This window comes from Arctopsyche grandis, chromosome 6 (assembly GCF_051622035.1).
Source record: "Arctopsyche grandis isolate Sample6627 chromosome 6, ASM5162203v2, whole genome shotgun sequence".
Lineage (NCBI taxonomy): Eukaryota > Metazoa > Arthropoda > Insecta > Trichoptera > Hydropsychidae > Arctopsyche > Arctopsyche grandis.
The window spans coordinates 26,738,084-26,750,576 of record NC_135360.1 but is presented as its reverse complement, the minus strand read 5'-3'; the positions used below and the strand labels follow the sequence as shown (position 1 = coordinate 26,750,576).

Sequence of the window (12,493 nt, the reverse complement as noted above, 5' to 3'; positions counted from 1 at the left end):
GAATCGCAAGGCACGGCGGCGTTCTTGGCCTCCTGTGGTGAAAAAGAATATCTCACACCGCAGGGTTTTTTACCGACAAGTTTCTCCTACATGTCTTCAAATATAGGAATCATCGATATCGAACACTGTCAAAATGTAAGTGAATACAGGGAAAAATATCACCGAAAATACTCAAGAGGGGGATTGGGTGCCATAGCAAGGCGTGCCAGCGTTTTTTATACATATGCAAAACTATCCAAAAAAAACGTGACTCTCTGTGTGCACCATTTTTGTTTAACTACATACAAATATAGGTCCTGAGTTCGCGTTTGACGGCCCTGATCGTGTCGCGTCGATTCACTATGCAATCATCCTTATATAAAATATTTTAATGGGATAAATAGATTACTGGATTATTTTTTCCGTACTTTATTTAAAATTTTATTCATATTGCGTACATTTTCTACGTATATTTTTCATGAATAGTAATAAGAAAAGAAAAATTAAAAAAGATTGACTTCTTTTTTAATACTTTATAATTGTAATTTTTTGCGTGATTGTCAAAATATCTAATTTTCTTGAAAAATATGTAAAACAAAAATGTATTCCGCCGTGATAATGAGTGTTAAATTTGTAAGGCAAGATTTTTCTTGACAAAAAATTTTTTTAGTAAAATTGTTTTAAATTTTGATGTATCTCTTTTTTTGTTTCATTGTTTAAAAAAAAAATTAATTAACTTCTTTATTATATTGAATCGGTAACGATCATATTTTTGATTTTGATTTTTAAATGCTTTTTATTATTACGAAATTACGTTCACAATACATCTTATATCTATTTTAATAGCTACTGATCTACTGATCATCTTCTATTTTACAATTGAATTTAATTTGGTTAGTAATCATAGTATTATATTATTCTAATATTAATGTACAGCATAATGGGCAAAAGAGCTCAAAAACCTATAACGATCATATTTGACAAGGATTGAATGACTGTAACTATGGAAAATATTCATACTTGAACAAAAACCTCAAATTGGACGATGAACTCGTATTGTTCGTGTCGACAATGGATAGTGCTAATCATTATTGAACATAAAACGAAAAAGAAAAACATAAACAAAAAAAAATCTGTGCAAGTATGAAAAAATGTGTTGAATATCAAATTGAACCTATTGTGAAAAACCTATTAGTTTGCCTTTGTAAATTTAAAACGTAATTTATATTATACCGTAGAAAAGGTTGTCGGCGGCTATCATGGAAAATATTCATATCGTGCTCTCGATTAGTTGCCATATGTTTGATAAAGTTTGGTGAAAATATTTGCCAAGTATATGTACATACTAATATTGGCAATGATAAGGCCGTATAGTAATCTAATATATAATATTATAAAAAAAAATAATAATTCATGCGCTATGACACACTTTCGATTATTAGCATTATCATACAATAGTATTATATTATCAATAATAAATTTCAAATATTATGAAATAATATTATTGTATTAAATATTATGACTATTTTAGCGTCAGTTGTTCCGCGCTACTGTTACTTCTGAGTTAAAAATATTTAAGGACCGGCAGAGGTCAATTCTTATTATGAAACATTTTACCATGTGAAACATTGTGTACACAAAAATTTACTACATCCAAAATTTTATTTAAATAAACGTTACTTTGTAAAAATCTTTGCACTAATTGTACGGGTCAAGTGATTAACAAATTTGATTGATTTGTTCGGTATTATATTCAATTGGCTTGAGTCATTTATTCGTTTGCAAATTAATACAATGTTAAGTATAGAAATATATCAAATAAACCAATAAACCAATTTTTGGTAAATAAAAAAAAATATGTTTACTCAAAAACATTATTGATAGCAAACCAAATGAGCCAAAATTAGAATACGATTTATTTTATTTGTTTAAAGTTTGGACCATTGTAGCATCACGGGAATTCCTAATGCGCCACAATGGACAAAAAAACAGAAAAGAAAAGAAACAAAATAATAACTAAAGAGTTTTATGAAGCAAGATACAGTTTAACATTTAATTTGACGTATGTTTTTTTTATGTAAGGACGAAAAAAACCTACAATACAGGAAGGTTGGGTTAGCCTTTTTCCGGGGGGGGGGAGGGGGCAAAGTAAGTCAGTTTGTGGTTGTTTTTTTGGAATAAACTTGTCGGTTGTTCTTGGTTTGGCCAAATCTACTGCTTGCCCCCTCGTAAATTAAAATTAATCAAAAAGTCATGTAGGCTAATTAAAATCTAACCAGATGTACCATTATAATTTGTGTGAGCGAAAACCAAATCGAACCAGTTTTGATTTCAAAAATAAAATAACCAGAATTTATAAGAATATTTTTGGTTATGATTCATTTGAAAATGCGATTGTTCTAGATCTTTATTTATTATTAGACATATGTATTTATTTCATCTATAAGATGAGATGGATGGGGGTTGCTCAAAACAAAAACGAATAGAAGCATGTTGGAGAGGACTTCATCCAGTAGTGGATGGTGAATGACTTAATATACATACGTATGTTGATTTTTAGTATCTTAAAACTAAGAGTGAACCAACTCATTTTATTTACTTACAAAACCATAAACCAAATCTAATTTAAAATTATTCAAAATGCATTTTTAAACAATAGATGAAGTTTTGTGATCGATTTGAACTCTGAATCGATCACTGATCACGTTTTCGTGGTTGTGCGTGTACATATGTGCGGTCCATCGAATTTGGCTTTTGATCATTTTAATATTCCTCAAATACATCGATAATCAATTTTTTATTTTGGAGAAAAATCGTGAACATTTGTGTTAAAAAAGACATATTTTAACTGAAAAATTCTTCAAACGATGGTAAATTTAAATTCGAATACATGTTAGTTGATAAAATATTTTTTATTGCATGCTAAAATGCGATAAAATTTTCCGCTAAAAAAAAAACACAAATGATATGAGAATCGAATTCCTCGACGGTACGCATTTAATTACCCGAAAATTCACATGCAACATTTGAAACGCAATAGCGAAAAACGAAACAAAATCGAACTGATTATTTCACCATGGCAACACTTGTCTTTTGTTTAAATTATAACCGAAACCTGCCAAAGGTATGTATAATTGTTTTGTTTGAGTTGATGTGTTTTTCTTTCAGCTTGTGATAATCGATAGGGTGGTAGAAGGGAGATCTGACAGACGAGCGAACGATGATTAGGGATGCTGCATAGTACATACCTGTATGCCTGGCTGCAGGTGCAGGGTGGGCATGTCGCTGGGGGCTCTACTCTATAGGCAGCCCCCTGGCGCCCCTCTCACCCCTCTGCACCCCTCTGACCCGCGCCGGCGCTCCCGTAAACGCTACTTCTTCTTGCTCGTCCTGAAGGGATGAACTCACCCTCTTGGCCATAACGCGCAATTATTACGCTACACATTTCGGCAAAGTGACATCTATGTCCTGTTTTAAAAACGTCCAAAGCTTCATATATTATTCTAAATCTACTCGATCGAATCTACGATCGAATTCTACTTTGGTTCTTTAGAAAATAATTTTTAAATTAAAATATCAATATTGAAACGCATTTTTGTTTTTGTGCAGACTTATTTTTGCTGTGTTTATAAACAGCACAGATCCAATATTTGAATATTGGAGATACAGTCAGCTGTAATGCGATTGTTTGTGGAGTAAATATGAAGCATATGTAGGTGAAACCGAAACCATGATAATTGTGTACACGTACATATATTATTTCCACTCTATGAGTTCATATTTTCGAACTTTGGTGTAGAACTACATTGTTAAAAAAGTCAAAAGAAACGATATCTTTTAAAAATAGCTACAAATCTAGCATAAATACACATATCGTTGAATAATTGATGTGGTGACTTACTCAGTATTGCTTTTCGCAGTATTACGTTTCATTTTTATGTTAATTTTATGTTAAAAATATAAGAAATTTGATTTTATTTTATTTTCTCTTTAATTTATACCAAGAATGCTTAATATTGTTAATAGTCAGAAACATTGTACATTTGATACAAATATGCAAGGCTTTTTTTTGAAAAAAGAAGGTGCCGGAACTCACTTCTTCTCGAGTTTTTTTATTGGAAAAGATTATATTCAAATTATATTATATAGGATATCCGTTTGAAACATAAAAAATGCTAGGACAAAATGGTGCCGGAACGCTTTTCCTATCAGAGTTTGTCAATTTTTCTGATTTCATTGTTGAAACGGCCCCTCTATTAAACTGGCTAAAATACCATCCTGCCCATTATGTCACCACTATTTGAGTATTGTTTATGTACAATAAAATGTATGTACAAGTTTAAAATTCATATATGTTAATTTCGAGTTTTGCAGTGTCTCGCAATTCAGCGATTTATGTATGTAGTAAAAATGCTAGATTGTTTTTAATTGACCAGGAAGGTGCATTGGGGTTTACCTATTAGGCCTTCCTGGTATATATGTATGTATGTATGTAAAATAAATATCAATAGGTATATATTGTACACGTTAATTACAATAGTTAATGACTATTCCTTAATCAATTATTTATTAGAATACTTGGTGAAGGCGGCAAAGCCGATAACCCCACGCAGATTGGCTTAGTAGAGATGATGAGATATAAAATAATAATACTCATAACATTAATATGATAAAATACAAAAAAAGTAAACACTATAATGAAAATGATATAAGAGAGAATACCAAAAAATACAAAGAATAAAGATAAAAAATATACCTGGAATGGCAACGTATTAAATAAAAGAAACCAAAAATATAGAAAATATGTTGGGAAAGAAGAATTACAGAAATCCTTTACTGAAGTAATTCCTTGTAAACACGAATATCAAAATGATTTATTCTGAATTTGAAATACGGAAGTAAAAAAATGCATTAACAATAACTGTGTATGTCTATGCTCCGGTAATTGGGTCAAAAATAGTAAAAAATGTATGAAGATACCGTTTTGGATATAATTTTTTGATTACCAGTAATTTGTGATAAAAATTGCAGTGAGAAAATAATGTGAAATGATAAAATTCCTGATTTGGCACAATTTTAATTCGTTCATAAACGACGAATAAATTAAAAACTCGCATGCGATTTATGTAATTTATTTAATAACTAAAGGGCGGATAGAGAGCGTGCTTTTTCCAGGAATCACGGCATTTTGGGTCTATTCACAAAGCCAGAGTGCAATAAAAAAAGGTTCGGTGAACCTTTAACAAAGGTTCATCATAAAAATGAACAATGCACAACGAACAATAAACAAAGAACGGCACGCTTTCGGTCCGACCTCTATTAATAACAATGATTTTTTTATATTATAATATATTTGTTGCAAAAGTCAATACAAAACGCAACATCGCGAACGTGTACATTTACGCGCTCGCGAACTCGCTTTCATACGTGGGTATATACAGCAACGCCATCTAGCGGCAAAGCTCCGAAATAAAATGAGCGATTCTCTGCCCACTACGAAACAAAAGATAACAAATTAATTTCAAATTTCAAACGACACGAACGAACGATTATAATTAATTTAATACATTTTTCGCATGACATTATCAATGTTATACACAGTATTATTGTGTGACGTACTGTTGTTATTATTATTATTATGGCCAAAAGCTTAGAGTTAGTACAGCTAAAAAAAAAAAATCAATAGCTGGAATGAATTGACGCTGGTGATGTGTTTTATTTCAGATTATATGTGTCGATGGAGTTGGCGAATGATTAAATTTGCAGATTCGATGGACGGACGCGAATCTAGCACGGTATATATTGTGCCTGGGCGTAACAGATTGACATGGTCATGCGCGTCGCGGTTTTGCCGGCAGTAGTGCGCGCAATAGGGAGGGTGCCGTTCGTCGAGTGGTCGTGTTCTCGTGTGCTCCTCTCCTCGATCCGATTTCTTTTGCTCAATTCAATTTCTGTTCAATAAAAACTCGCGTTTTGCGCCCCGGAAAATGTCGGCGCCGGTGAAGAAGGTCCCCATACATCTACAGGTGAGCTTTTCCCCGCGGTTGGGCATTTGATTTTTCGCGAAAACCCCATTGTGTCGGAGGAGAATATCGATTTTTCGCGCGGCCCACATAAAGGCCGGCCGGCAATGTTTTCACTCGACAGCCGTACAAATCTCACGTTTGGAGTGAAACGGCTATTTTTCAAATTCATGAAAGGGGCCGAACGGTGAATTTTTGACGATTTTGCTAACCGTACGGTTTGTTGAAAACATGTATAAATTTTCGCACGCAATCAATGATAAAATGTCTGTGCAATATATTTTTCAGCATATTTTCAGAAATAAGTTTTATATGTGTGATACATTCTAGGTACCTTATCACTAGCAATCATTTATGCAATAAAATCTCTACTGTTTATTTGATATATGTACTTTTTAATGAAATTTAAAATTGAGAATTGATTTTCCATCAATAGAAATTAAGCCTTCAATATTTGCATATATATACATACATAATTTTAATAAAAATATTCATAATTTTAAATGATCCGTTATAATTGAAAGTCCACTTTCTTCATTTCGACGAATGTCTCGCAAAACATTAAATACATATATAACGTTTTGCGTTTAACGATATATTTCAAAATATTGGTGGCCTATAATACGTTTATTCTGATTTTCCAAGATTCTGGACATATTTTATTAAAATAAGTGATAACAATTTGTAAATTAAATCAAACAGAAGTTGTGTTTTTGGAACTGAAAATTGGACTTTCAAATATAGCGGCTCAATTGATGGATATTTTGTGTCGAATATTAATGTAACTGATTGTCACATACGCATACACATACGTATTGTATTATCTAAAATCAATTTTATTACTGTTTGCTCAAAAATAAAAACGATCATTATTGTAAGGTCAATGAAGTTTTGCCGATAATGCCATTGATATTATTTAATATTGTGAAATATTTTATTGAGTGTTCACATATAAAAATTTCAGGTTCAATTTTTAAAAATGTTCTTTTACCTACTCTCTCTTTATGTAATTTCTTGATTTAAAATATTAAAATTCCATCAATTTTGAAACGTTAACTGAAATGATTTCTCTTAAGAAAAACAAAATGTACAAAAGCACAATTTTATTATTAAAATTTTTACTGTAAGTAATCGGCCTTTTGCATTCTTAACCATTTGACTGGATCTTAAACTGATGACAGAAAATCATGGACATAAACCGAAACCATGTGATTTATATTTTATTTTCTCACTCATTTACAGAGATCGGCGGACAAGTTTCTTTTGCCCACAATAATGGTTCACTATTGTCAATTACTATTGTCATCCAAAGCAAGAAAGCAAAAAAAAAAGATTGACAATAGTGAACCATTTTTTGTGGGTAAAATCAACTTGTCCGCCGATATCTGCTTATTACTATAGGTCAGACCGGAAGCGTGCCGTTCATTGTTAATTGTTCGCTGTGCTTTGAACAATTTTATTTAGTACCTTTTTTTGCACTCTAGCTTTGCAAATAGACCCAAAACGCCCTGATTCCTGGAAAAGCACGCTGGTTATCCGCCTTTTACTTATTACGACTTAAATAATAAATATGTATGTGAATACTCATATGTTTTTAAGGGGTTTAATCAATTATACTACTTCATAATATTGCATGAGGCTCAAGACTGTTTGTCTGTAATATTACACCAAGGGGATATTTAAGTGATAAAAAGGAGGGTGTCAAAAATAGAACCCAAAGTACGTTTATCGCTCAATGTCGTTAATGGAAAGTCGAAAATTGATTTATTGTATTTACTTACTTTATTTTAAAACGCTTTCGATGATACCATAGCTAAAGTATCCTATAGTTTTTAGAATATATTTCGAAATTTGGCTTCTTCGACCGTATTAGGAGAATATTGACTTATGTACACTACCGGTCGGTAAATATCGTCACACGAGTACTGACGATGACATCAATCGAAAATCCTCGTTTGGTCTCGAGGATTATACTGTTCGTGATAGTTTTGTTAAATGGACGATTAATTTTCATTCATTACCAATATAAGGAGCGTTCAAACTGTATTTATGTACCTACATATATACATATATTGTTATCAGATAAAATTGCAATGCTACTTCTATGGTTCTATTCTCGGTTACTACTAGTAATCAACTTGTTTAACTCGTAGTGTTTGAGGTTAGTCAACCTTTTGAATTTCTAAAATAATTATGTACAGAATTGGCAATTCAAATCCGGATTCACAGGTTCTTCGACTGTGAGATTTTATGAATAATGTAGAAAATTTCTCTTTCACTGATGAAAAGCTGTATCGACATATGTTTATATTATGCGTTTTATGTACTATTGCAATATCTATATCTAATAAATTGTTCGATTAAATTTTACATGTATTCAGTAAAAAAATTCTGAATTGAGTTGAACGAATTTTGTTGGTCATAAGTAATAAATCTAGTAGATGTAATCATTACATAATAATGTTTATTGGACTATAAATCTTAAATAAAGCTTTATATATGTACATTAGGGCATGTACTTAACTTTGTCTAAATATTGTAACCTCAATGTGTTTCAATTAACTGTAATCTGTTGTAGGTATGTATAAGGTATAATTTTAGAACTAACCGTCATTAACATTTTTTTTAATTTTTCGATTGAAATTTAAATAATCTAAGCATAAACGAACACCAAAATTTTATCAATAGATTTTGAACTTAAATTAAAAATAGTTCTGAATCGTTATTGGTTATCGTTACCATCACGTTAAAATATGTATTAATATATATCTTGGGCTAATAAATATGCTCAAGTACAGACCTAGAGCTCTTGATTATTTGTGGACCACTTTTACATAAATCAAATTCCAAAAACCGATAACTGCACTGTTTATTTGGTGGAAAATGCTAATTTCCTTCTAGGTTTTCACCTTCATCTCAATCTTCTTCGGCAGATGTTAAATGAAAATATTAAAACAAATTAAAATGTCGAAGAAAAATAGCATTTTTTTATCGAATTTCTCAATCAGTTATCAGTTTTTGAAATTATGTATATGTGAAATGTTTCAGTATTTAATTTATTTATTTATTTTTAGATAAAAATATTTTCTCAAGATAATTACACTGAGCAACAAAAAATCACATTTTTTACTTACCGGAGCAGAGACTAATTAATTCTCACTTAGTTTGACGCAAATAATTCGAATATGACAATGATTTTTGTTGGTTTCTTCTTGTTTATCGGATATGAGCGTTAAAAATAAATGAGTCATTACAGATTTTTGGCTTTTGCACTCTTTAACTCAAAATCTAACATTGCTGTGCCAAAAATAAGTATTGGAATAGTTGGGTGTTTTTTCTATTGCTTGTGAAATGTATAAGAAAAAAGGATATTTTTGATTTTTAAATTTCTCTAGATAATTAATTATAAGTATTTTAAAGCAATAAAAAGTCACAATCAATAGAAAAACCATCAGACTATTGATTTCAATACTCACTTTTGGCCCAGCAATACTAGATTTTTAGTTAAAGACTGAAAAAACCAAAAATCTGTAAAAATTGCGCATTTTTTTAAGCGCCACAATCTAGAAGAAGGCAACGAAAATCATTTTCGTGTTCAATTCAATGGCTCAAATTGACTCAAACTCAGTGTTATGGATAACAAAACGTCTTCATGATCACGATCCTCAGGAATGAAGCACACACCACTGATATTAAATTTTACGATATCTGGAAGATGCATCATTTGCAGCACACTTTGAACTATTACCAAAGACAACACGCCGCTTCTCAAACGTATTTGTGTTTCCAAGTGTGTCCTAGAAAGACGAGAAACAGCTGTTAAAAAAAATGCACCCACGAATCAAACATATCAAAGTAAATATTAACAATACAAATTTGTACACTGTATGTATGTACATATGTACGTATGTTATAATCATTCGTCGTTTTGATCGCATTGACCATTACGTGACTCAATGTTGGTAAACATTGTCTTGGGCACACTTTTTTTCGTTCATTTCTTTCAGTTACGTTCCATGATGCAATCTAGCGGTACTCTGTTAGAGTTCGCTCTACCGAAATAACACATTACACAAGGTTTGTTGTCTAGCACGCTCAACTGTGTCTATTTTGGATCCCACTCAGTATACCCGGTATATCCCAATAGACATTTCGTATCGTATTGAAGCTCGGTCTGCGAAAAAAATGACGTTAACGCTGAAATTTTGCAAATTTAACTCGCTTTCAGGCCATTTACACCTGTTTCGAACAATAGTTTGTTCCCATCGCGGCTCGTTTACCTCGTTCGGTTAACTGTGTCGGCTTATCTCTCCTTGAAGTTCTCACGTTTAGCGCTTTCTCACACTGTGTTTATATGTACATGTAATATATGTGGTTTTTTTTTCCTTCTTTGTAGCTGAGTATGTTTACCTTTGTGTGGTTTTGGAACGTACCGGAGAAAGTCTATATCTGTCCGTAAAAGTCTCGCTCTGACGTGAACATCTATCTATCTACCCAGAAATTCGTTCGTAGTTTGTGTATACTAACTATTCAGTTTGTAGATTCACAATGGCCATTTTCGATAAGGCACGCTTTATATAAAATTGGCGTTGTTCGAATTTTTCTCACAGCATTAAGCTAAGATTAATCTCGGGATTTAAATTCGCACGTGTTATCTTTCAATTGTACCATATTTTGAAGCTTTCGAATGTTTCGAAGTAAGCGTTCAATTGATATCAAAAATCAAATGTAATTTATGATTTTAATTTTGTTCTCAATGTAATATTTTTCGACACCCCGACAAAGCCGCGCAGCACAGGACAAAAGTAAATTACTATATATTATATTTTATATCCAATAAAAATAAAAATATACTCATAATTAGACCATCAGAGTCGCGTGGGCGCAACATTTACGAAAAAAGTTTTTGCAAGAGCCTAATTGGGGCCTTCATACAACTTATGAAATAATATTTTTTTTGTGGAAACTAAAAACGGAAAATAGTTGAAAAACTATTTTTTAAATGTATCAAAAACGCCGAACTATAACAGAATATGAAGTAAATGTCGACAAAAAACAATAATTTAACTTTTGCGAAACCGTCATAAAGCTCTATGACGGTTGTAGTTTTAGCCTAGTACTTCCGATGTTTTTTTCAATATTTTAACTACTTAAAATAATGAAAAAAGATCTGGGTTCGATAGATACTTTTCGCACAAAAAATGGTTCATTATTGTCAATTTCTTACAAAAACCATGCTTTTTTGCTCTCTTGCTTTGAACACTAATGAAGCGACTTATTGTTAATAAGAAAATGGCAATAGTGAACCATTATTTTTACGAAAAGCATCCATCGAACACCGATCTTTGCTGATAATGAATCTTCAACGCTTCTGATTTATCAGTCCCTCTTAATTTTTTTTCAAATAGATCATCTTTTCTCTTATTCTCATATCTCCTAAAAATAACAACTGTTTTATTAAATTAAAATAAATTTTGTACTTCTGTTTTGCGCGGCATTGTCGGGTTTGTCGACGCGACATTGACGGGTCACCCTAGTTTTCTTTTGTATACAAAAATGTTAATTTGAAGTGAACATTCTTATGTAATATGTAAATTTAAGTAGTTTTTTAAGCATTTAGATTTTTTCTCCATTGTGCAAAATATCTCTTATTTCATCTTTTTTACTAGGACTGTATTTGTAAAAGTATGAATTTAACGTGCATTTCATAATGAAATCATCGTGTTTTTCATGTAACAAAAATCACATACGAATCTAATTGAAGTTTAAAATATAATCTAATAAAAACTAATTATAACGAATTTAAGATATAAGAACCACTGTAAAAAGTGTTCTCCCTCCGGATGTGTCCATCAATCAAACTACACATACTTGATTATAAAAGGATAATGTTCATTTTTTTTCACATTACCTATGCCTTGATGTGATGTATCGCTTAAAATATAGGTAACGTTCACTTATCATACATTAATATTTAATGGTAGTGAATTTGACTTTGGTATTCGTTACGTTTGCTATTTTATTTAAATTCTTAAAAAAAATCTGTAGACATTCTGATTTTAAATCAAAATATTGGCAGTTCGTTAACACTTTATCGTCCGTCAATATTAATATGCATATTCAGACGCTCTTCAAAAGGTTAAATTTGAATGATTGTTTGTTTGATGAAGACGCGTTTTAGGCATGCAGTAAAATTACAACATCTTTATCTTATCTTTTTACAAAATAAGTGTTGCTTGAAAAGAAAATATAATACCTATTCATACAATACGTTTCCTGGTTTCACTGCTTCAAGTGTATTAGCCGCTTAGTAGTTTAAAATCCGATTACATATAAAGGTATATTTGTAAAAGCATTCAAATTCACGTAACATAACCTTGCCCTGAAAACAAATACAATACGATCAAATCTAGATGGTGATTGATCGAATTAATTCGGTGTTTATTTCGATTTTAGTCTATGTTAGTCACGTACTGAAACCATTATCAAAA

General features: G+C 31.3%; 2 protein-coding genes across 2 annotated transcripts in view; one reads left to right on the top strand and one right to left on the bottom strand.

The window, feature by feature from the left end:
* Nep3 (M13 family metallopeptidase neprilysin 3) overlaps nucleotides 1-3,447 on the bottom strand; it is a 35,403-nt gene extending 31,956 nt beyond the window's left edge. Inside the window, exon 1 of the mRNA XM_077432786.1 lies at nucleotides 3,228-3,447. Within this exon, the coding sequence (XP_077288912.1) occupies nucleotides 3,228-3,260 (33 nt within the window). The 5' untranslated portion in view covers nucleotides 3,261-3,447. The remainder of the gene's footprint in view (nucleotides 1-3,227) is intronic.
* A 2,398-nt stretch (nucleotides 3,448-5,845) lies between these two features.
* CRMP (Collapsin Response Mediator Protein) overlaps nucleotides 5,846-12,493 on the top strand; it is a 44,676-nt gene continuing 38,028 nt past the window's right edge. The window contains exon 1 of the mRNA XM_077431964.1: nucleotides 5,846-6,005. Within this exon, the coding sequence (XP_077288090.1) occupies nucleotides 5,967-6,005 (39 nt within the window). The 5' untranslated portion in view covers nucleotides 5,846-5,966. The remainder of the gene's footprint in view (nucleotides 6,006-12,493) is intronic.